We start from the raw sequence: 27,456 nt of genomic DNA, 5'->3' as shown, positions 1-27,456 counted from the left end.
AATCTAGAGTATAATTTCGACAATGAGTAGGTCCTGAAACGTGTTGTCGAACACCAATAGAGTTCAGAATGTCTATAAATGCTGATCCCAATGCATCGTTTTCATTATCAACATGGATATTAAAATCACCAACTATTAAAACTTTATCTGCAGCCAGAACTAACTCGGATGTAAAATCACCAAACTCTTTAATAAAGTCTGTATGGTGCCCTGGTGGCCTGTATACAGTAGCCAGTACAAACATAACAGGGGATTTATCATTAACATTTGTTTCTCTGGATAATGTTATATGAAGCACCATTACTTCAAACGAGTTATACTTGTAGCCTGCCCTCTGAGAAATCCTGAAAACGTTGTTATAAATTGAAGCAACACCTCCACCTTTACTTTTTAGATGTGGCTCATGTTTATAACAATAATCTTGGGGGGTGGACTCATTTAAAATAATGTAATCATCAGGTTTTAGCCAGGTTTCTGTCAAACAGAGTACATCTATATTATGATCAATGATCATATTATTTACAAAAAGTGTTTTCGTAGAAAGGGATCTGATATTCAATAAGCCAAGCTTTATCATTTGTTTATCCATATTGCTTCTGTTTTTTATTTGTTGAACTTCAATTAAATTGTTAATCTTAACTTGGTTTGGACGTTTTTTGTTTTTTCTAGTTCGGGGAACAGACACAGTCTCTATAGTGTGATATCTAGGTGAAAGAGTCTCTATGTGCTGAGAATTAACTGACCTCTGTGATGGGAGGCAGCTAGCAGACGGTCAGTTTAGCCAGTCTGTCTGCTTCCTGACCTGGGCCCCAGTTAGTCAAGTATAAACACTAAGACTATTTGCCATATTTCTAGAGAGAAGAGTGGCGCCACCCCAGGAGGGATGAAGACCATCTCTTTTAAACAGGTCAGGTCTGCCCCAAAAGCTTGTCCAATTGTCTATGAAACCTATGTTATTCTGTGGGCACCACTTAGACATCCAGCCATTGAGTGATGACAATCTGCTATGCATCTCATCACCACGGTAAGCAGGGAGGGGACCAGAGCATATTACAGTGTCTGACATCGTGCTTGCAAGTTCACACACCTCTTTAATGTTATTTTTAGTGATCTCCGACTGGCGAAGTTGAACATCATTAGCGCCGGCATAAATAACAATCTTACTGTATTTACGTTTAACATTAGCCAGCACTTTTAAATTTGCCAAGATGTCAGGCGCTCTGGCTCACGGTAAACATTTGACTATGGTGGCTGGTGTCTCTATATTCACGTTCCGTACAATAGAATCACCAATAACTAGAGCACTTTCATCAGGTTTCTCAATGGGTGAATCACTGAGTGGGGAGAACCTGTTTAATGTTTTGATCGGAACAGAAGAGCGGTGTTTTGACCCACGACTACGCTGCCTCACCGTCACCCAGTTGCCCTGCTGCAGGGGCTCTGTTTCCGGAACCGAACAATGTACAGGAATCCCTGAGCTAGACGCATCCAAAGACGTATCTAGAGCCCTAACATTCTTACTGTCCTCAATTAAAGTTTGGATGCGTGTCTCTAATTCTGAAATCTTCTCTGTCAGCCTAACTATTTCCCTGCATTTATCACATGTGAATCCCTCATCAGCGACAGAGATAGATAAACTGTACATGTGGCAAGAGGTGCAAGTAACAATGACGGGAGAAGCCATTACTCACCGTGCTTGATGAAATATTCTTACTGCGGTTGTTTGATGAACTTGTGAAAAACTGGAGCGAGGGAGAGGAGAAAAGAAAACAGCGATAGGTTCGAATGAAAACGCTAATGACAAGCTAACGAGTGCTAACGCTTTGCAGGTGTACTGCACTCACGGATATAAAATAAAAGTGAACGATCAAAGTTAATCTGATAAGATTGATCGATAATATCAGAAATATGGTGTGAATTAAGTTATATTTTACCACTTTAAAAAACAGAGAGTGATAGTAAGATAAAGATTCTAGAGAAAAAATAAAATAAAAACAGCTACACGGAGCTACAATTTGCTACAGAAGGCCAACAGGAAGTAGAGAAAACACTGTCCAACAGCCTTGAACAAGGAGTTGTGCAGCATGTTTCGAAAGAAAGGGCTTGATCTTCTTGATGTTGAATAAAGCAAATCTGCAGGATCGGACAGTTTTAGCAATGTGGTCTGAGAAAGTCAGCTGATCATCAATCATAACTCCAAGGCTTCTAGCTGTTTTTGAAGGAGTTATGGTTGATGTGCCTAACTTGATGGTAAAATTGTGATGAAACGATGGGTTTGCTGGAATCACAAGCAGTTCTGTTTTGGCAAGGTTGAGTTGAAGGTGATGGTCCATCATCCAGGAAGAAATGTCTGTTAGACAAGCTGAGATGCGAATAGCTACCGTCGGATCATCAGGATGGAATGAGAGGTAGAGTTGAGTGTCATCAGCATAGATTTGGATTCCGCTCTTGCCAGTCTTAGAGCTTAAACAACTGAGAGCAAGGCAGTCTCAGTTGAATGTCCACTTCTGAAGCCAGATTGGCTGCTGTCAAGGAGGTTGTTGTGTGTGAGAAATGTAGAGACTTGTTTGAACACAGCTAGTTCAAGTGTTTTTGCAATAAAAGGAAGAAGGGAAACTGGTCTGTAGTTCTCTAAAAGAGAAGGATTGAGGTTGGGTTTTTTTAAGTAGTGGAGTGGGAATGATGAGGGAAAAACACCAATGTGGAGGGATGTGTTGATGATGTGAGTGAGTGCAGGCAGGTACAACTGCAGGAGAAATGGCTTGAAGGAGATTCACACTGAAGGGATCAAAACTATGAATTAACACATGTGGAATTATATACATAACAAGAAAGTGTGAAACAACTGAAAATGTCATATTCTAGGTTCTTCAAAGTAGCCACCTTTTGCTTTGATTACTGCTTTGCACACTCTTGGCATTCTCTTGATGAGCTTCAAGAGGTAGTCACCTGAAATGGTCTTCCAACAGTCTTGGAGTTCCCCGAGAGATGCTTAGCACTTGTTGGCCCTTTTGCCTTCTGTCTGCTGTCCAGCTCACCCCTAAACCATCTCGATTGGGTTCAGGTCCGGTGACTGTGGAGGCCAGGTCATCTGGCACAGCACCCCATCATTCTCCTTCTTGCTCAAATAGCCCTTGATGCCTTCAGTGTGACTCTACAATTTTCATAGTCATGAAAATAAAGAAAACTCTTTGAATGAGAAGGTGTGTCCAAACTTTTGGTCTGTACTGTATATATATATATATATATATGTATATGTATATATATGTATATGTATATGTATATGAATATGAATCTTTAATGATTCAGATCATCAAACAAATTTAAATATTAGTCAGAGACACCACAAGTAAACACAACATCCAGATTTTAAATGAAGGTTTTTATTATTAAGGGAAAACTAAATCCAAAACTACATGGCCCCATGTGAAGAGGTGTTTGCCCCCCTGTTAAAACTGGTTCATCACAACTGAGTTTAATTTCTCTAGCCACACCAAGGCCTGATTACTGCAACACCTGTTCGCAATCAAGAAATCTCTTAAATAGGACCTGCCTGACAAAGTGAAATAGACCAAAAGATCCCTTAAAAGCTAGACACAATGCCATGATCCAAAGAAATTCAGAAACAAATGAGAAAGAAAGTAATTGAGATGTACCAGTCTGGGAAAGGTTATAAAGCCATTTCTGAAGCTTTGGGACTCCAGTGAACCACAGTGAGAGCCATTATTCCTTAATGGCAAAATTATGTAACAGTGGAGAACCTTCCCAGGAATGGCTGGCTGACCAAAATTACCCCAAGAGCACACCGACGACTCATTCAAGAGGTCACAAAAGACCCCACAACAACATCCAAAGAACTGCAGACCTCACTTGCCTCAGTTAAGGTCAGTGTTCATGACTCCACCATAAGAAAGTGACTGAGCAAAAATGGTCTGCATGGCAGAGTTCCAAGACGAAAACCGCTACTGAGCAAAAAGAACATAAAGGCTTGTCTCAGTTTTGCCAGAAAACATATTGATGATCCCCAAGACTTTTGAGAAAATACTCAGAGGACTGACGAGATAAAAGTTGACGACAAACTTTTTGGAAGGTGTGTGTCCCATTACGTCTGGTGTAAAAGTAATATCGCGTTCTAGAAAAAGAACATCATACCAACAGTAAAATATGCTGGTAGTGTGATGGTCTGGGGCTGTTTTGCTGCTTCAGGACCTGGAAAATTTGCTATGATAAATGGAACCATGAATTCTGCTGTTTACCAAAAAATCCTGAAGGAGAATGTCCAACCATCTGTTCGTGACCTTAAGCTGAAGCGAACTTGGGTTATGCAGCAGGACAATGATCCAAAACACACCAGCAAGTCCACCTCTGAATGGCTGAAGAAAAACAAAATGAAGACTTTGGAGTGGCCTAGTCAAAGTCCTGTCCTGAATCCTACTGAGATGCGGTGGAATGACCTTAAAAAGGAGGTACATGCTCAAACCCTCCAATGTGGCTGAATTACTAAAATTCTGCATAGATGAGTGAACCAAAATTCCTCTACAGCGCTGTAACATGTAATATGTTTTTATTTATATATACATAAATATACACAGTACAAACTCATATAATGCAAAAAATATATATATATTTTGGATGCGATTAATAGTAATAAATATATAAAAATACATGCAAATAATGTTATGTTTATATGTTAAATTATATATATATAAATTGTGCATTTAAATATATGTAAAAACATGTTAATATTTTCTATATATATATACTGTATGTGTGTCTTTATATATACATAATAAATATAGTCCGCGCACACACACACACAAACATATATAGATTTTTGTTAAAACAAAAAAAATATAGACCGTTAAAACATTCAGAAAGATTCTTCAGACACCCATCATTTCATATGCCGAACATAATGTCATAAAGGTGAGATGTCCCTGAAACTATGGAGAGCTTTCAGTACTTTTGCACAAAGACATCTGTTGCTCTGCAGGGAGGAGTGAGTCATCTTAAGCTTTATAAAAGCACAATGGCTCTGTTCCAGTCCTACGAGTTTACATTTTATAAAGCTTCAGCCCAGCAGCATCAGAAATGTGATTCTTTATGAATAAGTAAAGATGGAGCTGCCGGGCTGAGCCAGTCCCATGTGTGAACCATAGGGTTAGCCAACACTCGTCCATTACACCTCTCAACCGTTCCACATGAGAGCTCTGACAAAGAGAGAAATAAATTGAGGGCTGTTTACATAGAAACAGAAATAGTTGAAATTTGTCCCATGATAAATGAGTGTAATTGTGATGCTTGGAATGCTGAGAAGATTCCGCTTGGAAATAGAGGTCAGTTGTTTCCTATTCCCTGTGCAGAATTCAGAAATGGTTTTACATCCAGAGAAAATCAGTTTCACAAGGCACTCTGTCCGACAGTCATGTGAAATAGGTCTAATTTTCTTGGCCCATGATGATGACACATTCTTTATATATATATATATATATTAGTTCATGCATAAGATTAACTCTATCTCTGTTCCATTTTGTAACAAGTTATGAATTGTGAGGATCTGATGCCCCTATGTGGTTAAAGGTAATGCTACATCACAAAAAAAAAAAATTTAGTTTGGTCTTTTTTTCCCTTTTTTGTGTTTTATATCTGTTCTCACTTTTATTGACAGCGTAGTACAAACATATTAAAATGTATTCAGCAACCCTGAATGAATTTGTATATAAAACGTTGCTCAATAAATTTGTATAGTTTTTTTGCAAGTGGGATTTTTGGTGTTAGCCAATGCTACGCACCTATCAATTATTCTGCAGATGTGTGCAGGGTTAATTGTTTATTGATCGACAGCAGAGTAGAAAGACTTCAGAAGATGAGAAAACAAACGTGTTCGTATATTGTCTTTATATATTTCACTGACATTTTTTACAAAAATATATAAATCTAAAATTAGAAGCCAAATACTGTAATAACTCAATATATTGGAGGAAGAATTAAAAGTCAAGATTTGGTTAGCATTTAGCTAACATGTTAGCATGTAATTTTTGAAACCTTTTCATATTGTTTTCAAACAACAAAAGTGTCAAGTGTCAAAGAAAAAAAAAACATCTGGTAATTTAGCCAATAATATATTAATATAAATACAAATAAAGTCACAATGACTCGTATGATAATGAAGAAAAAATATTGAAAGAATATAAAATCTTGACTTTTCATTAAATAGTTTATTATTTTAAGAAGAAACAAATGGTTATTTTAATAAAAATTATTAATTATTTTAAAATATTACATAATTTGACTTTTTAACGACAAGATTAGTGTATTTTGTTAAAATTTCATGTGGTATATTAAATGCACTATTAATTTTTACTTGCTGGTTAAACCAAATAGCATTCAAATTAAACTCGTCTTAATGGTATGAAAGCTTTTGAAAACGAATATAAAACCAATGTGAATACAAAAAGTGTTTCAAACTAGATTTATTTATTTTTCAGGACCATCTTATACGTGATTGGCAGTCATGTGACATTTTCATCTTCTTCTCCGCAGGTTGTTGGAATCTTTGCCGGTTTCGGCCTCCTCTTACTGGTAGCCTCTCCGTTCCTGCTGCTAGCCACACCATTCGTGCTGTGCTGTAAGTGCAAGTGCAGCAAAGGCGACGATGACCCTTTACCCACCTAAGAGCCTGGCGAGAGCAGTCCCTGTACGGGGAATTTCGGTCATCTCCTTTAATTGTTTTTCTTTTCCTCTTCCGCCTTCGAGCTCTTCATCAACCGGTGAGACATCTCACGCTGCGGTTTCTGTCACAGCTAGCTGAGTAGGCTCCATCCCGGCAGGCCTGATGAGACTAATGGAGACTTCATGAGCCTGCTACTTGCTTAGGTGGAGGATTCGAGAGCTGGGGGTTCCCTCCACAGTAACAAAAGAGATGTTACTGAAGGAGCACAGCGCTGTTCCATCCCGGCGCTTGTCTGTTTTGTGGATGTTTTGCATATTTGGCTGTTCTGGAGGGTTCTGTTCTAATAGAACATATTCAGTGTGTTTATGTCTGTTTCTTTGTGTATAGTAGCATTTCAGTCACACGCCTAGTCTTTATTACTTGTTTTGCACAGATTTTTGCACTTTTAAATGCTCTAGAGTGAGTAGATTCAAGTTTTGACTCAAATTGATAGCTAAAATGGTACTTTAAATGTTTATTAGCTGCTACATTTTGCATTCATTAGTTTTCTTTTTTCATGTCAATTTATTGTCTTTTAGTCTGAGACTTATTGACAAACCTAGTTTGATTTGGCAGATTTTGGCTGTTGATGTCATCAGGAGATGATATTTGCCATTTACATTTCTCTCAGTGCACTTAAATGTTGTTTCTTGCCTTGAGTGACCTCCTTAAAACATAAAAATTATTCCAAAGCAGGGCTTTTCTGTGAGTTTATAATGCCAAATATTGACCTACTGAAAGTGTCACTCAAACAACACTTTAACCTTACCTGAACACCCAACATTTAAAAGAGAACTGTCGAAATACTGAAATCAAATTACAAAAAATAAATAAAAATAAATTGCCATGTATTTACCTTTTTATTATTCTTATTTATTTATTTTTTTCACTTCGTGATCATTTTCTCCAGTGAAATATGACATCTGGTCATCTTGTAATTTTTGTCAGATAGTTTGAAACTTGCATACAGTTTGTATCACTTGATTAAAAAAAATAATAATAATTTTGGAACAGTCCCTGTAATACTGTCTGGGATTATACACTGATTTCGAGACCGTGTTATGGCTTAACATATTTACAAGTCCAGCACTGTATCTATGCAAGTTCATATAACTTGAAGATAAAAAAAAAAAATGGTTTCTGCTGTCTTGAGCTAAATGGTTGCTGTGGGCAAGTTGGTGTGTTTTAATAAAAAAGGCAAACTAGTTCAATTTATTTTCAAAACTGAGTCTGTCAGTTTCTTAAAAGCCATTACAAATTCTATTTAAAATATTTCTTTCATTTAATAGACTGATTTTAAAATACTGAATGTCAACATCTTGCTAATAGCATGCGTATGTTCAAAAACTGTTGCACCGTGTAACTCAGAAATTAGCGCTGGGCATCCAAAGTAAAAGTTTTTGTGTACATAATATTTGTATGTGCGTACTGTGTATATAGTGATGTGTATATATAAATACTGTATGTATATATGTATATATGTACTGCATGTATATATTTAAGAAAACTGTTATGTTTATATATTAAGTATATTTATATAGAATATAAATATGCATGTTAATACATGTAAATATTTTCAAAATATATACTGTACATGTCTTTATATATATATATATATATATATATATATATATATATATATATATATACACACACACACATACATAATGAATATGCACAGTACACACACATATATTGTATAAACAAAACCTTTTATTTTGGATGTGATTAGTCGTTGCCCAGCACTATCAGAAATATTAAGATCCGAGCACCTGCCATATGTGTAGCTGGATAATATGTAGCTCATTAGGTTTCCTTAAAATCTTTTTTTTAAGATTCCCTCATCTGCCAAATTGGAGGCTGATATGACGAGGTGAACAAGGTTTTCACAGTATTCATAAAGTTGGTTTTTGGTGAATATTTGATGCTAGTCACCTCCATCTTTTGGTAGCATTAGCCCGTTTTAGCCTTAAAGTATTTGAGTATCTCACTGGTTTTCTCTCCTGTAGCCTATTTGTTTTCTTTTTTATGTTTATCCTCAGGTCCTCTTCGATGACTAATTTTGGCACGTTTCAGCTTGTGTGATGTTTAAAGAAATACCTTAATGCATATGTAGTTACAACATTGTACATGAAATGGCCATGATATACAGTATAGTAATACCATCTCGGAATTGATTTTGCTACATTATTTTCTGATTATGATAAGCAAAAATCAGCATGATGGATAAAATTAAAGCACAGCATCAGTCAGTTATGAATAGCACACAGGTTACTCAGTCCAGCTGAATCTATTTGAGCTCATATTATTTGGCCATTTCATGTAGAATATAAATGCTTTTATATATATATATATATAGAGAGAGAGAGAGAGAGAGACAATCGTGCCAAGCAGGTTTTTATGAAATTGATGAGGGAACATTTTCTGACAGTGGGTAAAAATATACTCAGAGCAGATCTTTAATGTTGTATGGGCTTTAAAAATTAAGTTAATTGTGTTTCATTTATGGTGTATGTATATATTTTGTTGTAATACTCCATTTGATGTTATATTTTCGTGTATACAGTGTTTATGATTTATAAGTTGTACAATATAATCGTTTTCTTAATTCAGGGTTATTGAATTCGCCTATTCATTGTCAAGTTGCGTCATGTTCCCGTTTGAAACGCTGTTTGTTCCTCCAAGTTAGAAATAATTGTGGCTTTTACATGTAAAATGGGAAATACTCCTTGACATACAAGATCTTGCAAACAGCCAAAAACTGTATCGTTCCTGTCTGTAGGAATTTGCTTGTTGCACAAAACTTAGTCTTGCAGACTGGTTTCTATATTTCCATATGAAACTCCTGTAAGCTCTTATAGTTTGGAGTTAGAGCAAGAATTTTTAAAGCATGTCTTTTGTCTTTTCTCAACAGTGGTCTGTTTGTATTGATGTCTGTCTTTCGCTCTTGACATTTGCCAATTCCAGATATTAATTTTTGACTTGTACCGCTTTGTATTTGTAGGGATGCTCCTGGCCATTGCTTTTAAAACTGGGTTTGCCTTTTTACTCTTCCTTAGATGGCCTTTTTTATGTGTCACCTGTTTGTGTTTGAGACTTCATAAAGAATGTGTTTTATTATTTTTGCCATTCAGAACCAAATTTCATTTGTATGTGAAATCTCAAAGATAAAAAAAGAAATAAAATTACAAACATACAACATATTGTATTGTCTTTGCCACTAACACTGATATTACAATGTATTCCTTTTCATAATTTTTCCCCCTATTAATTTGGTTATGTCTTCATTTTGTTTCAAATGTCAAGGAAACTGTTCAATAGACCACTGTTGAAAAATATACCATTAAAACATGGATTCAAAAATGTTGTATTATGTAATTTCATGATGTGCTGAAAAATAAAATAATATTTGCCAAATATAGCTAAGAAAAATTATTTCAATCTATTTTTTAGTTTAGTATTTTCACGGTTAGACTGCTCAAATCTGTTAAAAATATTGTATATATTTTTTTATGCAATTTTTTTACATTTTAGTGTAAAGACTTTTGCTGTATACACACTCTAAATTAAGTCGTTTTTACAACAGCAAATAAAGATAGTTATTGGAAGATTAATTGTATTTATTTATTTATTTGCACGTATTCAATTTTGTTTATCACAGTCAGTTAAAAAAGAAATCTCAGCACAACACCGGAAGTAAGTTTGAAAAGTAACTTAAAAAAAATACCAAATAAGAGTTCCCTTTTCCGGGGAATGCAACGGTTGCCCGGAAGTAGAGTCGGCGGAATTCCTCCTCAAATTGTTATAGCAGCAGAATCCAGCGCGAATGAAGAGGAATCAGTGTTAGAGCGGCTGAAAGCTGTATTTAGAGACATCCAGCGTTCAACGGAATCCCATCCTTTGTACTTTGGTATTTAAATCCCTCTGTCATCGTCGTGTTCAGTAATTGAACAGAAGGTGGTCGTGAATGTTTGTAAATAACGGACAGTAAGTTAGATGTTGACAGATCCAGACGTGGTGTTTTGACAGAAGTGATGCTTCATCGCCAGAATGGAGGCTTGGATATTGTATTTTGTGCTATTAGCTCCACTTTCTATCCACTGTGCGGTGAAACCAGCATCTGTTGAAGAATACCTGAGAAATCAGGAAGAGGAGCAGGAGTTTGGTAAGTTAACATTACTCTTAGAAAGCCGTTCAAATGGGCTTAGATACAAAACTAAATATACCAAAACATCTGGGGATATTTGGGGGTTGTCTGGATTGGTGAGTTCACTCTTGCTTCCTTTTCCTGTTTAGACTCAGCCATGACAGCTTATCTGAGTTCATTTCCTCCAACATGGAAGCTGCTGAATTTGCTATTTAATTGCAGTTTGAATGGAAAAGACATTCACATATAATTCTCTTGCAGTGGAAATTGTACAATATTATGTAGTACTGACCAAAAATATTGAATTGTTATATTTTAGTTATATTTAATCTTTAGATATTGTTTTGGGATTTGAGACATTTATATGGTGTGTGGATAATAGTAGTATTATGTAGGAGTAATGGCATTTATATGCTTCACTTCATCCAGATGCGCTCCGCTCCATGCTGTCAGACTTCGATGTGGTGCCTGCATCAGATCTCCAGCTTCACTCGGTCAAGAAGAGGGACATTGATGACGTGTCCCGATCCCGTGTGGAGCGGCTGGTCAGCTTCACAGCGCTCAAGAGGTAAAGCTGTCAGATCAACACACAGCACTCTCTTACTATAACACTGCGAAAGGCACTAAATAAGGAGACTTTAAGTCGCCAAAGGGCTGCTAAAGCAGATCATGTGATGATCATTGCTTTTCATTTTTTTTTTATTATTAATGATTAAATTATTTATTTTATTATAAAACACTTAATCTATTTATTTTTTGTTTGTTATTCTTCTTTGTCCCTCCTTGATTAAAAATATAATAACATTTTTTAATAATTTGTATTTATTTTATATATTTATATATGTCTGTGTGGATACACATACACACACACATATTTTTTATTGTTATGTTATTCATCTGTGCACATCCCTGGTTATTTTTATTTATCTATTTTATATAATATATAAAGTGTTACCTATTTTGTTCTATTTTATATTCATTATTTTGTTTTATTTTTTTGTTTGTGCTCCCTGGGGTCCGTTCTTTGTCTCGCTGAATACATCTGAGATGGTTTGAAAGATGCCAGATTTTCTAATCGTGATAACTGGTCTCTGGCTAATTTGGTTCGTCAAACAAATTTGCCGATTTGATTCAAATATTAAAGTTGTCTGAGATTACTCCATATTCTCGTGTTCCCCGTAAAGGGCAGATGTATCGATACTAGAAACAACGATCAGCAATGCAGCGATTGGCTGGCGGCAAGACAGCAACATAATGACATCATATAATTAAAAAAGACACCTGACGAAAAACACATTTCTGGACCTATAGAAGGAAACCGCCAAGCGAATAAAACTAATAAATGTTATAATAGATAAATGAAATGTGCAATGTTTTATTTACTATATATATATATATATATTATTCTTTTCTTTTTTTTTATACATAATTCCCAATTATTTATATTCACTATTTCTAGTAATTGTACAGACATTTCATTTTTATTTTAATGTTACAATAAGCAATTCATTTAATTTTATCTTTGAAGCAGATTTGTTACTTGACAGCATTAATTAAAGTTTCTTAAGCTCAGATTAACTGTGTGGCATGTGTGTAAGACTCCAGTACAATTATAATGTAATTATTTTATGATGAATAAATCTTTCAGTGTGTAAAACTGTCTGTTTCTATAGTATTATATAGACTACACAACATAATTATATTATTTTTAAATACATTTTTGATTTTAATTAATTTTAAATTATTGTCCCTGGATCAGTAGGATTCTCTTGTAATAAAGTAGCAGTGGTTTAGCGGTCGATTTGACAATAAGTGTATTTAAGTGCATTTTTAAGTAAAACGTGTAAAATTGTCCGCCGTAGGGCAAGAAAAATAATCTTAATGCAAACCGAGACAAGCGTATCCCCCCTATGGAAACAAGACTAAATATCTTATGTCTTTTTTTATGTAGAAAATGCATATTGATTTAGGAACATTTTGATATTTTGACTGGAGTGAAGAAGACAAGTACCTTACAAGTAAGAAAAGTATTTTTTGCAGTGCATGTACTCATTCATTGCGCATATTTTCATCGTGCAGACACGGTCAAAGTGACAAAAATGCCATCTCCTCTTAAACCGTATCCCGGAGACGAGGAGGCTGCATACATTTTTAGGGATTTTTAAAAAATAATATTTTTTTTGCTGCCGTATACACATGCATATTCATTTGAGCGGTCGCATTTTAAATGGTAGTTTTTTTTTAAAACTTTGGAGATGCAGAGGACATTAGTAAGGCCGATGAATGCAGACTGATAAGAAAAGGATACGGCGCTCTCACGCTCTTTCTAAGAATTTTTTTCCTGGGCACAAATCCGTCAAAGAGGAGTTTCACCGGACTGTAGGTCAGTGTTGGAGAAATCGGTTTAAATGGGGCTTGCTGCAACCTCAGGAAGTAACCCAATAATTAGAACTTCCTTCAAGATTTCCAGTGTGTTTGGATGCATATTCCCATCATCAGATAACTGTATGGAATGATGGGATGCTAGATGGAGGGGTAGTAGGAGTTATATGCCGTAACCACCACCACAGCTGTTATATAAACCCAAATAATTTACAATTTATTTGGTCATTTTTATTTTCTACAAGTACAAATGCAACAGTTATTGATTTTTCCATTTTGGATTTTTGACCGTCTCCTATTCATCTGTCAGTGGTGCTGGTGCAGGTTCTCTCACCATTTTGCGAGCCTCTTCCTTCTTGTTGTTGACTGAGTACAAGTCAGTCATTAATTTCATTACTCTAATTAAGAAATGTAACCGGTTTGATTAGGGAATATGTAATAAGCCTATGTGAAAAGAGCATTAAACCTGCTATGTGGAAAAACCTGTTGCACATCGAAATGGACACTGAATGATATTTAATATGTCAAATGTTTGTAAAGTCATGAAGGCTACACCCATGAAACTTATGATTTAAGCTTTACCTTGCTTGAATTGTGTTTTTATAATTCATTTTTAGAGGCTGCTACATTTTTTCTTTTTTTTTCTTTTTTTGAAGTGGGATAGCATGAAAATTAAAATTAGTAAATTAGTTAAATAGTTTACCGTTTTTACCTCTGCTATTTTAACAGTGATTAAGAATTAAAATTAATTATTGTCTCGGAAGTATGTGGAAGTCTTTTTTCGGTGATGTTGCCATGGTGAATCATAATATCAGAGCTCCATTGATCATGACTTCTCATAGTTGTGGTTAGGATTGTGCGATATGGGGAAAATATCTAATTGCGTTTTTCTTTTTTTTTTCTTTTTTTTTTTTTTTTTTGACCGATATTGCGATTTGCGATTTTTAATTTGCAAAGACAAGCTTCAGCTCAATATTGTCAAATAATGTGCAGCACAGTATGAGTATCATTACCCTGCTGAAAAAAATAAAAATAATAATATATATTTTTTTTTCAGCAGACAAGATTATAATGGTTTAACTAATTTTATAGAATTAACTTAGTTACTGAATTTCACTGGAAATATATATATTTTTTTATATAAATAAAGAACTGTAAAGTATTACATGTTACACTGTATTTGGGATTTTAAGAAGAAGTGGAAAATGTTAGCAAGCAGTTAGACTGAATTTACATTAGGTTTAAATGTGGAGACAGGCACGAGTCGACATAGGTTGTGCGCGTGCGTCGAGCCTCATTCATACTGCCAGATGCGCTCTTGGAGATTTGCGGTGCAGGGCCGCACGAGAATATATATTTTATATAAGAATATAATCTATAATTTCTTGCCTATTTTTATTGTTTTATATTAATTGCTTTTTTGTGTTATTCCTTTCTGATCACCCTGGTTTCTGTAATAATTATATTATGTATTTATTTTTCAGTATATTTACTTTTATTTAATTGTTTAATGTATTTATATTTTTATTTATACTTTATTTTAATATTATTCTACATATTTTTATCTATTTGTATATCTTGATCTCTGTATTTTTTTTATAATTTTATTTATTTATTCATTCATTCATTCATTTTGCAGGGTTTTTTATTTTATTTTACAGTGTAAGTGTTTATGCTATTCTTCTCTAAACCTCGGACCTAAAGAGATCACAATTAGAGGCTTGGTCTTTCTTTAGAGTTTCACTGAAATAAAAACATCTTGTATTCTCTTTTCAAAATCTCTTTTCAAAGGCACTTCAAGCTGTACTTGACAACCAACATAGACCTTTTCACTGAGAACTTCAAGGCTGTATTCTTAGACAAGTATGGAAAAGAGGACCAATTTGACATTCAGTTACAGAATTACTATAAAGGACACGTAGTGGGTAAGACATAGGATGACAACTGAATTTTCTTGTTTTTCCATCTGTGATTTATTATCAAACATCGACATATCATTGTTTGCTGTCTCAACAGGAGAGGAGCACTCGCGTGTGCAGGCACACATAGACGGGGAAGAGTTTTCAGCCCACATTCTTACTGAAGAGGGTGAATATAATGTAGAGGTAATTTGTTCAAGCATGCGTAATACTTGAAAGCATTCCGTATTAATTTCACGATATGCATTTTTACTGAATGTTTAGTGTATCTTGTCTTTGTTTAGCCCTTGTGGCGGTTTACAGAGTTGCCTTCTGATGGCCGTTTGCTGGTGTACCGTTCAGAGGACATTAAGAACATCAGTCGACTGTCCTCACCAAAAGTGTGTGGATATGTGAATGCTGATGCTCAGGAGCTCCTGCCAGAAGAGGCAAGAGCAGCAGGACTGATGGAACAGGAGGAGGGTGTGTATTTACATACGTATGGAACGGTGCCACAGAGGACCTCAGGACATATAATATTGGAGACTGGTTATCAGACAACTTATCATAATTAACCCCATTTCCTTTTTTTATGAGGTTCTGAAACTTTTTCAGCTGGTAGGAGACCATTTTAACTGTAAAACTGACAAACAGGAATTTATTGGAATTCCCTGAAGTTTTTTTTTTTTTAAACCACCAAATGAACTCTCAGACTTTATGGAATCTAGTTTAATTGAAAAATGTTGTCTTTAAAGGTCATTTTGTTTTTCAGTAATTTTGAGACTGACATATTCAATTATAATAGCAGCCTATAACACACAATAGATATTCAGCTTTCATCACATGCTCATGATGAGCGAGATGGTTACTGCATGAGTGTGTGGAGGAGTTATACATCAGCCTGACAAAGCCAGCCCATTCAAGCATGTAGTCACCCAGCAGTGACCTCCTGCTATAAGAACTGAACATAGTCTGGAGACAATGCATAATAATTCAATTCAGGAACTTCATTCTTTGTCCTACATTATCATTGTCGTGGAAGCCCCCCATTGTGTTGCTTTAAATTGTGTAGATCCATTTATGGATGTTGATGTAATTAGAAATAATTATTTGGTGGATTCGTTTGAATTTGATGGTGCAGCATGTTTAGATGCTTTAATTTCTTGAATGCAGAGCCTCACAACATAGAGAGAAGATCTACACATGACCACAAGAAGAACACCTGCCAGCTGCTGCTAGTTGCAGATTATCGCTTCTACAATCACATGGGTCGTGGAGAGGAGAGCACCACCCTCAACTACTTGGTGAGCAATGCAAATGAAACGCACTCAGTGTAACTGGAAAAGGGAGTATACAACAGAGCAGTTTGTTGCAAATAAACACCATGATATCAGATTAAAAATGTATTGAATTTTTTGTGTCTTTCAGATTGAGCTGATAGACAGAGTGGATGATATATACAGAAACACATCCTGGGATGAAGATTTTAAAGGCTACGGTGTGCAGATTCACCAGGTCAGGGTCATCCTTTTCTGTTCTCATAATTTAGCTTTTTTATTTCAGTAGATGAGTTTTGTTTTCCTAAGAGTTTTCACACAGGCATTCTAAATCCAGCTTTTAACTCTGGGTATTGGTACTTTTCACACTTGTATTTTAGAAGCAGGGTTAGCTTAGTCTTCCGGGCAAAAAGTGTGGTTTTTAAAATGTATTTAAACTTCTTATTCTAACATAAAATGTCTTTAAAGTTGTGTTTTGGGCCATTATGCTTCAGTATCTGTTAAAGGAACTAAAACTGAAAGCACAATATGGCTTAATCCTTTCATGAGCTCAGTTTTTTCGTCATGTTTCAAAGCGGAAGTGTGCACTTTGTTCACATGATCAGCTCTTGAGCCAATGTTTTCAGCGCCTCAGAACGGCTCCGTTCACAGTTAACTCATTTATTGCCTGTGCTGTGTGTTTAGTGTGTGCTTGGGAACACAACAGCCACCAGTTAGGCTTTATTTACGTGGCAGATGGTTACAGCATTTCACTAGCTTTATAGTGAGACATGTTTTTGTAAGCAAGTTTTCACTGAAGCTGGAGTTTTCCATTAATATAAAAACTCTACTGCAGTTTCCATTTAAATAAAAGCTTAAAAGTGCAGTATGAATTGCTAATGGTTTAAATTGGTAACTACACTCCAAATTCAAAATATCTTTCAAGTGTAGAAATTAGGAATTACGTTTTTTAATTTCTCTACTGTAGTGAAAAGCAAAAATTATATACATTTATTTTACAGTGCAATTGTTTTTGCGAAATATGGCTATTACTGTCATTGTTGTTATTAGTATTATACCCTTATTTGTTTGACTTTCTAAAACAACTGTGTGAATCTAATTTAGATTGAGATCATATATCACAAATAAAAATAGCGTGGAGTAGCCTTTAAAATTCAGGTACAAGTCAATTCACTTTTTTCTGACTAAAGTTTACTTAGTTAAGAACATGGGTTGGAGCTCTTTATTTCGAACTATCATAGTGCATTAAACAGAAGAACTGAAATTTCAAATGTACACTTTTTTTCTTCCAATTCTTCGTCTTTTTTAAATATCGCAATAAATACCGTATTGTGGACTTCATATCGCGATATTATCGTATCATGATATTTTGATATTGTTACATCCCTACTTGATATCTTTTTAAACTACGAATGGAATGTTCATGAGAAAAGTAATCATGTCTGTAAAATAGGGTCTTTTGAATGGATCACTGAAATGGTTCATTAAAGCGCTTTTGAATTATTCACTGAAAAATCAGTGATACGGTTCTTGATTAAAACTCATTAACTGATGATGTGCGTTGAAGGTCATCAGTGAATAATGACTTGAATTCAGAAAAACATTGTAATTTTATGACTAATATTCCTTACTCAAAGCTCTCACATGGCTTCAGACGTGTTGCAATGCATCACACAAATCATATGAACCACTTTTATGATGCTTTTGCATCCTTCTTAAAGCTTGAAAGCTCCATTGTCCATTCATTTTTACTGTGTGGGAAAGTCAACCAGAACATTATTCAAAACACCTCCTTTTGGGTTCCACAGAAGAAAGTCATATGGGTTTAAAGAAATGTCGCAAAACAATTCTGCTTTTTTAACTACTGATCACTAGTAGAACTGATGACTCTGAAGTCAAACAGATCATAGCAGCTGACTCAACTCTAATACAAAGAGCTTAATGTTATTTTCAACTGACCACAAAAGTTTCCAGATTTTGTCACATGTCTTGTAGCAAACTCCAGGTGTAACTCAACATTGGACTTTCTCAAAAGAGACTTTCCTCTAACTGACACTTTGACTAAATATATTTCAAGCTTTTTCCATCCTAACAGTGGAGTTCATGTGCTCAATGGTTTTTTTTTTGGGGGGGGGGGGGGTTCAGCTTCATTTCATTGTTCCGTGGGTCCAAGTTTTTGATCTGTGAGTGTTATCTTGCCGTCTAAGTTGTACATAAATCCCACAGATAATCATAAACAAGGAGCCCACAAAAGTTGCCAAAGGAGAAATTCATTACAACATGGATGGCAGCCCATTAGGAAGAAAGGATGGTGTGTGGGATGTGAAGAAGCTTCTAGAAGTAAGTGCAGTGTCCAATGTCGAAATGTTATAATTATTCCACTACAACAGTCCAATAAAAGTAAAGTTTGTGCTTTGTATTGTGCATTGCATTAATAAGTAAGTTATTTTTTAGACAGTATTGCAAAACAAAGAATTTCAATATAAACAAGTTAATATTTATTAGTTATATCATTACAGTGTTTACCAGTGAATATAGCCATATATTTTTATAACTAGTTTTTGGATTGTATAGACCTACATACAAAGCATGCTTGTGTGTATGAATGTAACTAAACTTCTGTTCATTAATATCTGCTCTGGTGTAAATATTTTGAATGTGTTATACCCCGTCATTGGTGTTTGCGATCGTCTGAAGTGTATATGTATCAAGTAAGTTGTAAATATATTAAATAAATTAACAGTGACCATTACAATAATGTTAACAAACGATGCTGTTCTTCTAAACTTTCTATTCATCAAAAAAAAAAACTACAAACATAAAAATATATACATTTATTTTGTCCTCACATTCTTTCTTGTAACTCTTCCCTCTCAGTCACACCTGACTGAACGGCTCATTATGCAGGCTTTTGTCTTCTCGGGTGTAAATCACATGAAAATTCATGGTCAATCACACCTACTTTCGATCACACCTACTTTTCATATGCCCTTTCGAAACAAAAAGTGTCTTAGAAAATGGATCTATTGTTTTCTGTGAACGAGTAGACAAGATGATTTTCGAATTCTGGGCTACAAGCTCCAGGTTTAACAGTCTTGTGAACAAATGTTCTTTATGTGTTTCATGACCTTATTTCAGTGACTTCAAAATTTTATTTTTCACTAACCACATATAAACATTGTTTTCTCAAAAACACAATCATGTACATACATGCTATTTACATATTATTGTAACCCAGTTTGTACTGAATACAGTGTTTTCAGACTTTAGCTATGTATATGTTTATAAGCAACTGGAAAAATCACAAATTTCAGGTCATGTCAAAACTTCTCCAGGGCCCCAAAACTCCCTTAAAAAAACCTTAATCACTTACCTCCATATTGTTCCAAACCCATAAAAGCTTTGTTCGTCTTCTGAACACAATTTAAGATATTTTGGATGAAAACTGGAAGGCTTGAGACTCTCCCATAGACTGCCAAGTAAATAACACTGTCAAGGTCCAGAAAAGTATGAAAAGCATCAGCAGAATAGTCAGTCCATCTGCCATCAGTGGTTCAACTATAACGTTATGAAGCAACGAGAATACTTTTTGTACGCGAATAAATGGATACGCTAAATTCTACATGTATTCATGCTTTGATTTGAAAGAAAACAGCGCATCCTTGTGGCGCGGCTGACACAGAAGAGCATACGCAGCATACGAAGATATGGAGAGACACAGCGTAGACTGTTGACCAAGGAATTGTTGAATAAAGTTATTAAATTAAAGTTATTAAAGTTATTATTTGTTTTATTTGCATACAAAAAGTATTCTCGTCGCTTCATAACATTACAGTTGAAACGCTGATGGCAGATGGACTATTCTGCCGATGCTTTTCATACTTTTCTGGACCTTGGCAGTGTTATTTACTTGGCAGTATATGGGACCCTTTTGAGCATTCCAGTTCTCATCCAATACGGGTTTGGAACATTCATTTTGGGGTGGAGTATCCCTTTAATTGCAAGTTAGCGATTTGAATCAGATTCCGTCAGTCAATGAATCCCTTCACAGCAGACTCCCTCACGAACTCTTCTTGTTTGATTCTGAATGAACCAGGATTTAATACTGTGATGTTTTTTAGGGTTGTGAACCTTATATCAGTACAGTTACTAAAAGTATGTTCATGTGACAACCTATGTGGAAAGATGCATATTTTTATTTAAATTAATTAATTATTGGTGCTCGTAAAAATATATTGAATAAAAATGTTGGTCAAATTGAAGTGAAACGAGTTTTGAATGGCATAATTTACTAACACAGAAGTGTTCTTACAACAAATTTAGACTGAAATGCAAAGAGCTGTGCACTTTATAAACCAAATAACCTTTTGAGCGGTTCTGTAATTTGTCAACTATAAGCTAGCTTCGAAAAGTTTTGAGCCAATTTTACGAGTCATCATTTTGTCAGGAGCCCTGAATCACAAATTTGACCCTCACTTGCACAACTTTTTCTTGCTTGTCTTTAGCAATTCAGTTATGACATCGCAGACAACGCCTCTACAGTTTGCCTAGCCCATCTCTTCACCTATCAGGACTTCGATGATGGCACTCTGGGTCTGGCATACGTGGCCCCTTCCAAACAGGGATTGGGAGGACTCTGCCCTAAACGTAAGGATCTCTTCAACTGTGATTAGTGGAATTCCACTCTTCAGAAGTGCTTGACCCTTTATATTCATTTTGTCTTTCAGCCTACTATCCATCACAAACCGTCAGGAAACCCAGCTACCTAAACACAGGCTTGACAAGCACCATGAATTATGGGAAAACTATTCTGACTAAGGTTTGCTTTAAATACCGCTTGCATCTTATATACTAGCAGGCAGCACACTGATGTTCAATCTTTCCAGGAAGCAGATCTTGTAACAACTCATGAGCTGGGGCACAACTTTGGTGCCGAACACGATCCAGACAACATAGCTACCTGTGCGCCCAGCGACGACCAGGGTGGCAAATATGTCATGTACCCTATTGCGGTCAGCGGAGATCACTTCAACAACAAGGTATTATCAGTCTCTACTGATTTTTCCCCTTTACATGTAGTTACTTTACTTACTGGTTTTATTTTTTCCCTCAGCGCTTCTCCAGCTGTAGCAAGTTCTCTGTCAGTAGGACGTTAAGGCTCAAGGCCAATCAGTGCTTCAAGGAGAGGAGCAGTAAGCTGTGTGGGAACTCCCGTGTGGAGGAGGATGAAGACTGTGACCCTGGACTCCTTCATCTCGGCGATGACCCCTGCTGCACAGATAAGTGCAAATTCAGGAAGCAGGCACAATGCAGGTAAAAGAAGATAACAGTGATAGACCAATATATCAGCATCCAGCAGCTGTAGATCACAATAGTGACCACACACTGTTACAGTAGTCTTGATCTTCCAAGCATTTTTTCTATACATTGTATAGGGATAAAAAAAGTAAACCAAAAAAAAAAATTAACAAATTGTTTTAGAATATTAATAAATTAAATAATTAATATTAAATTAATGACATTAAAATAAATAAACTTTTATAAGCTTCAACAGAAGCATATTCCATCGACTGTCTCAAAAGGTTTCGAAGTCAAAAGTCAGAACATAGTTTAAAAAAAGTTTTACTTTTAAGGGCATTGTTCTGTCTGTGTTTGTGGCTGATATTGTTGTCTGTGACCCTCAGTGACAGGAACAGCCCCTGCTGCAAGAACTGTAGGTTTGAAAGTGCAGATAAGATCTGTCAGGAGACCATCACTGCCACCTGCAAGGGCACGTCAAACTGCACAGGTGAGCCCAGAACTATCTGATGTCAATGCAGCAGTGGACTGGATCAGTTATATTTCACTTTTTACCCTTTACCCTTTACTCTAGGCAACAGCAGTGAGTGCCCCACCCCTGGTAACCTGGATGATGATACAGAGTGTGTGGACAAGGGCCGATGTCAGAAGGGCAAGTGCATTCCTTTCTGTGAAGCCCTGCATAATCTGGAGTCCTGTGCCTGTAATGGTAAATGTCCCAACAGACCCTCCTTTCTATTTCAATATATATTTAAAAAGAAATATATTCTTGTGATTCAAATCAGAACTTTCAGCATCATTACTCCAGTCTTCAGTGTCACGTGATCCTTCAGAAATCGTTCTAACTGCCTGGTTTGGTGCTGAAGAAATACTTTTTCTTTCTTGTTGTTATCAATGTTCAGGACTTTTTCAAAAGCATTTATTTTTAATAGAAATCTTTTGTAAAAATGTCTTTACTGTCAGTTTAATGTGCCAATATCAGTATGAATTACTTCAAATAAAAATAAATACAAATCTTAATGACCCCAAACATTTGATAGTATAGATACAGACTTTGTGACAACTATCTTCAGTCTTCTGTATATAATGACAACAGGTAAGATGTATAAAAATTATGAGATTATTTAGGCTATTTTACACATTATTGACTCTAGATACAGTACAGACCAAAAGTTTGGACACACCTCATTCAAAGAGTTTTCTTTATTTTCATGACTATGAAAATTGTAGAGTCACACTGAAGGCATCAAAACTATGAATTAACACATGTGGAATTATATATGGAATTATATACATAACAAAAAAGTGTGAAACAACTGAAAATACGTCATATTCTAGGTTCTTCAAAGTAGCCACCTTTTGCTTTGATTACTGCTTTGCACACTCTTGGCATTCTCTTGATGAGCTTCAAGAGGTAGTCACCTGAAATGGTCTTCCAACAGTCTTGAAGGAGTTCCCCGAGAGATGCTTAGCACTTGTTGGCCCTTTTGCCTTCTGTCTGCGGTCCAGCTCACCCCTAAACCATCTGGATTGGGTTCAGGTCCGGTGACTGTGGAGGCCAGGTCATCTGGCACAGCACCCCATCATTCTCCTTCTTGCTCAAATAGCCCTTGATGCCTTCAGTGTGACTCTACAATTTTCATAGTCATGAAAATAAAGAAAACTCTTTGAATGAGAAGGTGTGTCCAAACTTTTGGTCTGTACTGTATATGTAAAAAGAAACTGCACATATTGGGATGCATGCCATTGGCTCATTAATTGAGAGGGTTGACTTACACTGAAACTAGTACCAAAACGCACATACTAATACAGTAAGTGTTCAATGTTTTACCTGTAATTATGAATGCAGGAGTGCTGAGTCTGTCCATTTGCTGTGATGTTTTTCAGAGACTGAGAACTCGTGTAAAGTGTGTTGTAGAAGCAGAAACAGGCTGTGCACTCCCTTTGACAGTGCTGAAAAATATCTTTACCTGCGCAAGGGCAAACCCTGTACCGTTGGCTTCTGTGACGGGGCCGTGAGTACACTGCTTGGCTATGTTTTGACTGATCATTTATTAGACTGAACAGTGTTTTCTGTTCACCAGCATGATAAATTCTTCGGCGTTGTTCATTCCAGGGTAAATGCATGAAGCAAGTCCAAGATGTCATCGAACGTTTATGGGACTTCATTGACAAACTGGACATCAACACATTCGGTAGGGGATGATAACAGGGTGGATTTAGCTAGGACTTTTTCTCTATGTTTTTGTAAATGCCAGTGGTGACTCTTTTCTGTCAATGTGCAGGGAAGTTCCTGGCTGACAACATAGTTGGATCAGTGGTGGTCTTCTCCCTCCTCTTCTGGATTCCTCTAAGCATACTGGTGCACTGTGTGGTGAGACGGATTTGACAGTCGATATGTTTTTCTGAATTGATTTCTGAAGGGATAGTCCACCCTGTCATTGTTTACTTCCAAACCTCTTTCACTTTCTTCTGTGCAACTCTATATTTCATGTATTTTAAAGCCAAGCGATAACTTTGTGTGAGGAAATAGTATGTTTGCATTATTTATACACTATTATAGTATTAATTACCTTTGTTTTTTTTTAATCCTCAACTGTTTTTAAAGTGTATGGGATAATTTTGTACAGCCTATAAACCGATTTCAGTTCGATTCGAGAATAACACTGTGAGGAACAGACTGAAATGTGATGGTATTTTAGCATAATCTGTTTCTGATAATACTTCCACAGAAGTAATTATGTAAGTACTATGGTGAGTGTAAATGATGACAGAATTGTGATTTTGGGCTAAACGAAACCTTTAAATTCAAGACATTACGGTGATGGTTTCTCTCTGCTCATTAACAGGACAAGAAACTGGATCAGCAATATGAGGAAAACTCCAAAACCTTGATGTTCCCAAGTGTAAGTCCTTCTGTCACAAAACTACAACTCCACCATGGCTCCTCTCTCTCGAAGCGGAGATCAGATTACTAACAGACTAACTAACAAACTAAACCTGCTTTAAAATCATCCAGAACCAGAAAAGTAACATCATAACTTGCTCACCCAGTTAGCATGGCGTCTTTTATCAGGGCTAGTATGGGCGAGCGTGGCTGCACATGTATGACTTGTGGCTTGTTTGCTCTGACCCTTGTGGAACTGCAGCAGATGGTGGTGGAGGTGTGTAGTAGAGCTCTCAACTCAGGTGAGTGAGCGTCATACGGCCCCTGGGTGTGATGAGTCGCAGCGCGCTGGTTGTGACGTGTCAGACGCACTGACTGAGTTGAGTTCAGCTTGTCCTGTATGTCTCGTGCAATCAATGTCCATGAGGATGTGTTGCCAGTTTCTGGTTCAAACGTGTTTTTGGATGCAGTTCAGTACTGGAGCCTTTTAAATGCACGGCTTTGAAAATCTCTTGATTCTGCATACGCTACGGGTGACCGTCTCTTCATTTGATTTGGTTCAAGAGATGTGAATGGACCGTCACTGATTTGGCAGATGGATATTTTTTTGCTTTTAACTCAAGTGTAGCATGCTGTTTCTGTTTTACATAGGGATGGGCATCAGTTTGTCTAGTTGTACTTGACAGATGAATCAAAATACTATATTTGTACTATGTAATGAAAATTATGTATAAATGTACCTTTCTTTATACATATATGAATTATTTTTGTGTATTGAAATTGATTAATGGTTTTTTCTAGTTTTATCTATACTGTATAACTATAATTGTGTATTAAAATTGTCAAATTGATCAAAATTAGATCCTAGAGATGGATCAAAAGTTTGTTTTTAAATATATTTGTTTTGTTTATTTGTATATATTTATATAAAACAATATATAATTTTTTTTCTGCCTACTTTTGTGAAGACATTTCTGTAAAAGTGCTATTATAAAAATAAATCTAAAATAAAATGCAAATAATTTAATTTTTAAATAATGCAAAAAAAAAAAGCTGAATTAAAGGAAAATCCAAGTTTCAGTAAAAGTGCTATTATAAAAACATTATATTTTTATTGATTTATAAATATATTATTTGCTCATTTAACATAACAGAAGACCATAGAAAAACTAAAGAAAAACACCAAAACCAAAGACAAACATGCAATGTTTTTTTTTTTTTTATCTCAGAACCCTTTTTTGTTTCACTGTTCCGTTTAAATCAGTAGTTCTTAACCATCAGCAAACTTCCAAGGGAGCCACGGGACAACTTAAAATGACTTTATTATATCTTTATTATCTTTTTAGAAATAATTAAATTGCTACAAACTAAAAAAAAGTGTAAACTGAAATAACTTATTGTTCTCATTAATAATTATATTTATTGAAAAATATACATTTCAAAAATATCTTTTTAAAATCACAAAATTAATTTGTGTGTTTGTATCTATCTATATATGATACTCAGTGCTTTGATAATCAATCATTGCTGTCACTTCTCAGTACTCATGCCCATCCTTATTTATGCAAGATGTTGTGAATACTACGATGAGTCTCTCTTAATAATTCCATCACAAATTCTGTCCTTAGAGTGCAGAGATGATGACCGGTCTGGAATCGGCACCCATCCGCATCGTGAAGGCCTCTCATCCGCGACCTCATCACGCACAGGAGACGCTCGCCGGCCCAGACCCTGCCAACCTCTCCGCCGGACTCAAAGCGGATCCGCTGCGAATGGCCACAATCGAGGAGGACCCCAGCGGAGACTCCTCTCACCTGGAAGAGGAAGACGGCTTCCGTCAAAGCGGCACAGCTGCCAGGTCCTTCGAGGACCTCACCGGACAGGCAGTGCCATCCCGCGGGGACAAGAGACGGCTGACGAGACAGGCGCGCATTGACAGTAAGGAGACTGAGTGTTGAGGACACTGCCACATGTCAAAAATGACTTGAGCTGTGAGGATCAGGGTGCAATCAGGCTTCGTTTTGTTAGTGCATTTTAAAGTGTATGTGATGTGTAAACTATTCAGTTGGTTCTTAGAGATTTTGTAGCATTCCTTTAATGCACAATTTTAGTTGAGTGCAACGTAAAAGCATGTCAGAAACTGCCAAGAGAAATGACTGCATTTGGTCAATTTATGGAATAAATTCAATACCGCTTTGGACAGCATTTTAGTTTGGCTGTTGAATATGACTGCACAGTTTCAGAAGCTAGCAAAAAGACAAACGTCCATGAGTTCAAATGGATAGTTTATCCAAAAATCAAAACGGTGTTATTTTTTACTCGCCCTCATGCCATTCCAAACCTCCAGACTTTCTCTTGTGGAACCACAGATGGATGGAAGTCAATGGGGTCAAATATTCTTTTGGACCCCAGTGACTTTTATTGTATCGACAGAAACAGAAAAAAAAAACATTGTTCATAATATCTTTCACTGTAGAAAGTAATACAGGTTTGAAAAACAAGGTTTTAGCGAGAACCCTTCCTTTAATCATTTTACATTTGCCCTATATATATGTCTGTTGTTACGGTTAAGGCAGTTTTTAGAAACTGAAGTACAAATCAAAATAATATTTTGTGGTAATTGACTATCACAGGTGCTGTCCTTAGATCTTAAAGGGACAGTTCACCTTAATATGAAAATGATGCTATCATTTACTCGCCAAAAAACCACAAATGAAAATGTTGCACTTGAAAATGTTCATAAAGATATTATACAAGTCAAGGAAAAGTTTTATGAGAATGGATTTTCGATTGGAGAGAACGCAGCTTTCGAAAAGTCTTGTGGGTTTGGAATGACAAGAGGGTGCGAGTTGGTA

At 35.9% G+C, this 27,456-nt stretch overlaps 2 protein-coding genes across 3 annotated transcripts in view; both read left to right on the top strand.

Annotated features, from left to right (window-relative positions):
• Positions 1-7,529, top strand: part of LOC132112912 (probable E3 ubiquitin-protein ligase RNF144A-A) — a 60,618-nt gene extending 53,089 nt beyond the window's left edge. Inside the window, exon 8 of the mRNA XM_059520655.1 lies at positions 6,544-7,529. Coding sequence (XP_059376638.1) covers positions 6,544-6,675 — 132 coding nt within the window. The 3' untranslated portion in view covers positions 6,676-7,529. The remainder of the gene's footprint in view (positions 1-6,543) is intronic.
• Positions 7,530-10,466: 2,937 nt separating this feature from the next.
• Positions 10,467-27,038, top strand: LOC132112910 (disintegrin and metalloproteinase domain-containing protein 17-like). Of its 2 annotated transcripts, XM_059520652.1 has the most exons (20): positions 10,467-10,877; positions 11,289-11,427; positions 15,033-15,166; positions 15,258-15,346; positions 15,445-15,622; positions 16,313-16,443; positions 16,568-16,654; positions 18,643-18,756; positions 20,922-21,063; positions 21,144-21,235; positions 21,303-21,455; positions 21,530-21,729; positions 22,101-22,204; positions 22,289-22,423; positions 23,602-23,729; positions 23,831-23,909; positions 24,000-24,088; positions 24,564-24,620; positions 24,864-24,903; positions 26,230-27,038. In XM_059520652.1, the coding sequence occupies exons 1-20, from the start codon at positions 10,763-10,765 to the stop codon at positions 26,535-26,537; spliced, it is 2,514 nt and encodes an 837-aa protein (XP_059376635.1). In that variant the 5' UTR covers positions 10,467-10,762; the 3' UTR covers positions 26,538-27,038. The 2 variants fall into 2 exon arrangements, with proteins under 2 accessions (XP_059376635.1, XP_059376636.1); XM_059520653.1 differs by lacking the exon at positions 24,864-24,903.
• The last annotated feature ends 418 nt before the right edge of the window (positions 27,039-27,456 follow it).

The sequence above is a fragment of the Carassius carassius genome, chromosome 32 (assembly GCF_963082965.1).
Source record: "Carassius carassius chromosome 32, fCarCar2.1, whole genome shotgun sequence".
NCBI classification, from domain to species: domain Eukaryota; kingdom Metazoa; phylum Chordata; class Actinopteri; order Cypriniformes; family Cyprinidae; genus Carassius; species Carassius carassius.
The sequence above is the reverse complement of the archived record's forward strand: the minus strand, read 5'-3'. Positions and strand labels throughout refer to the sequence as shown.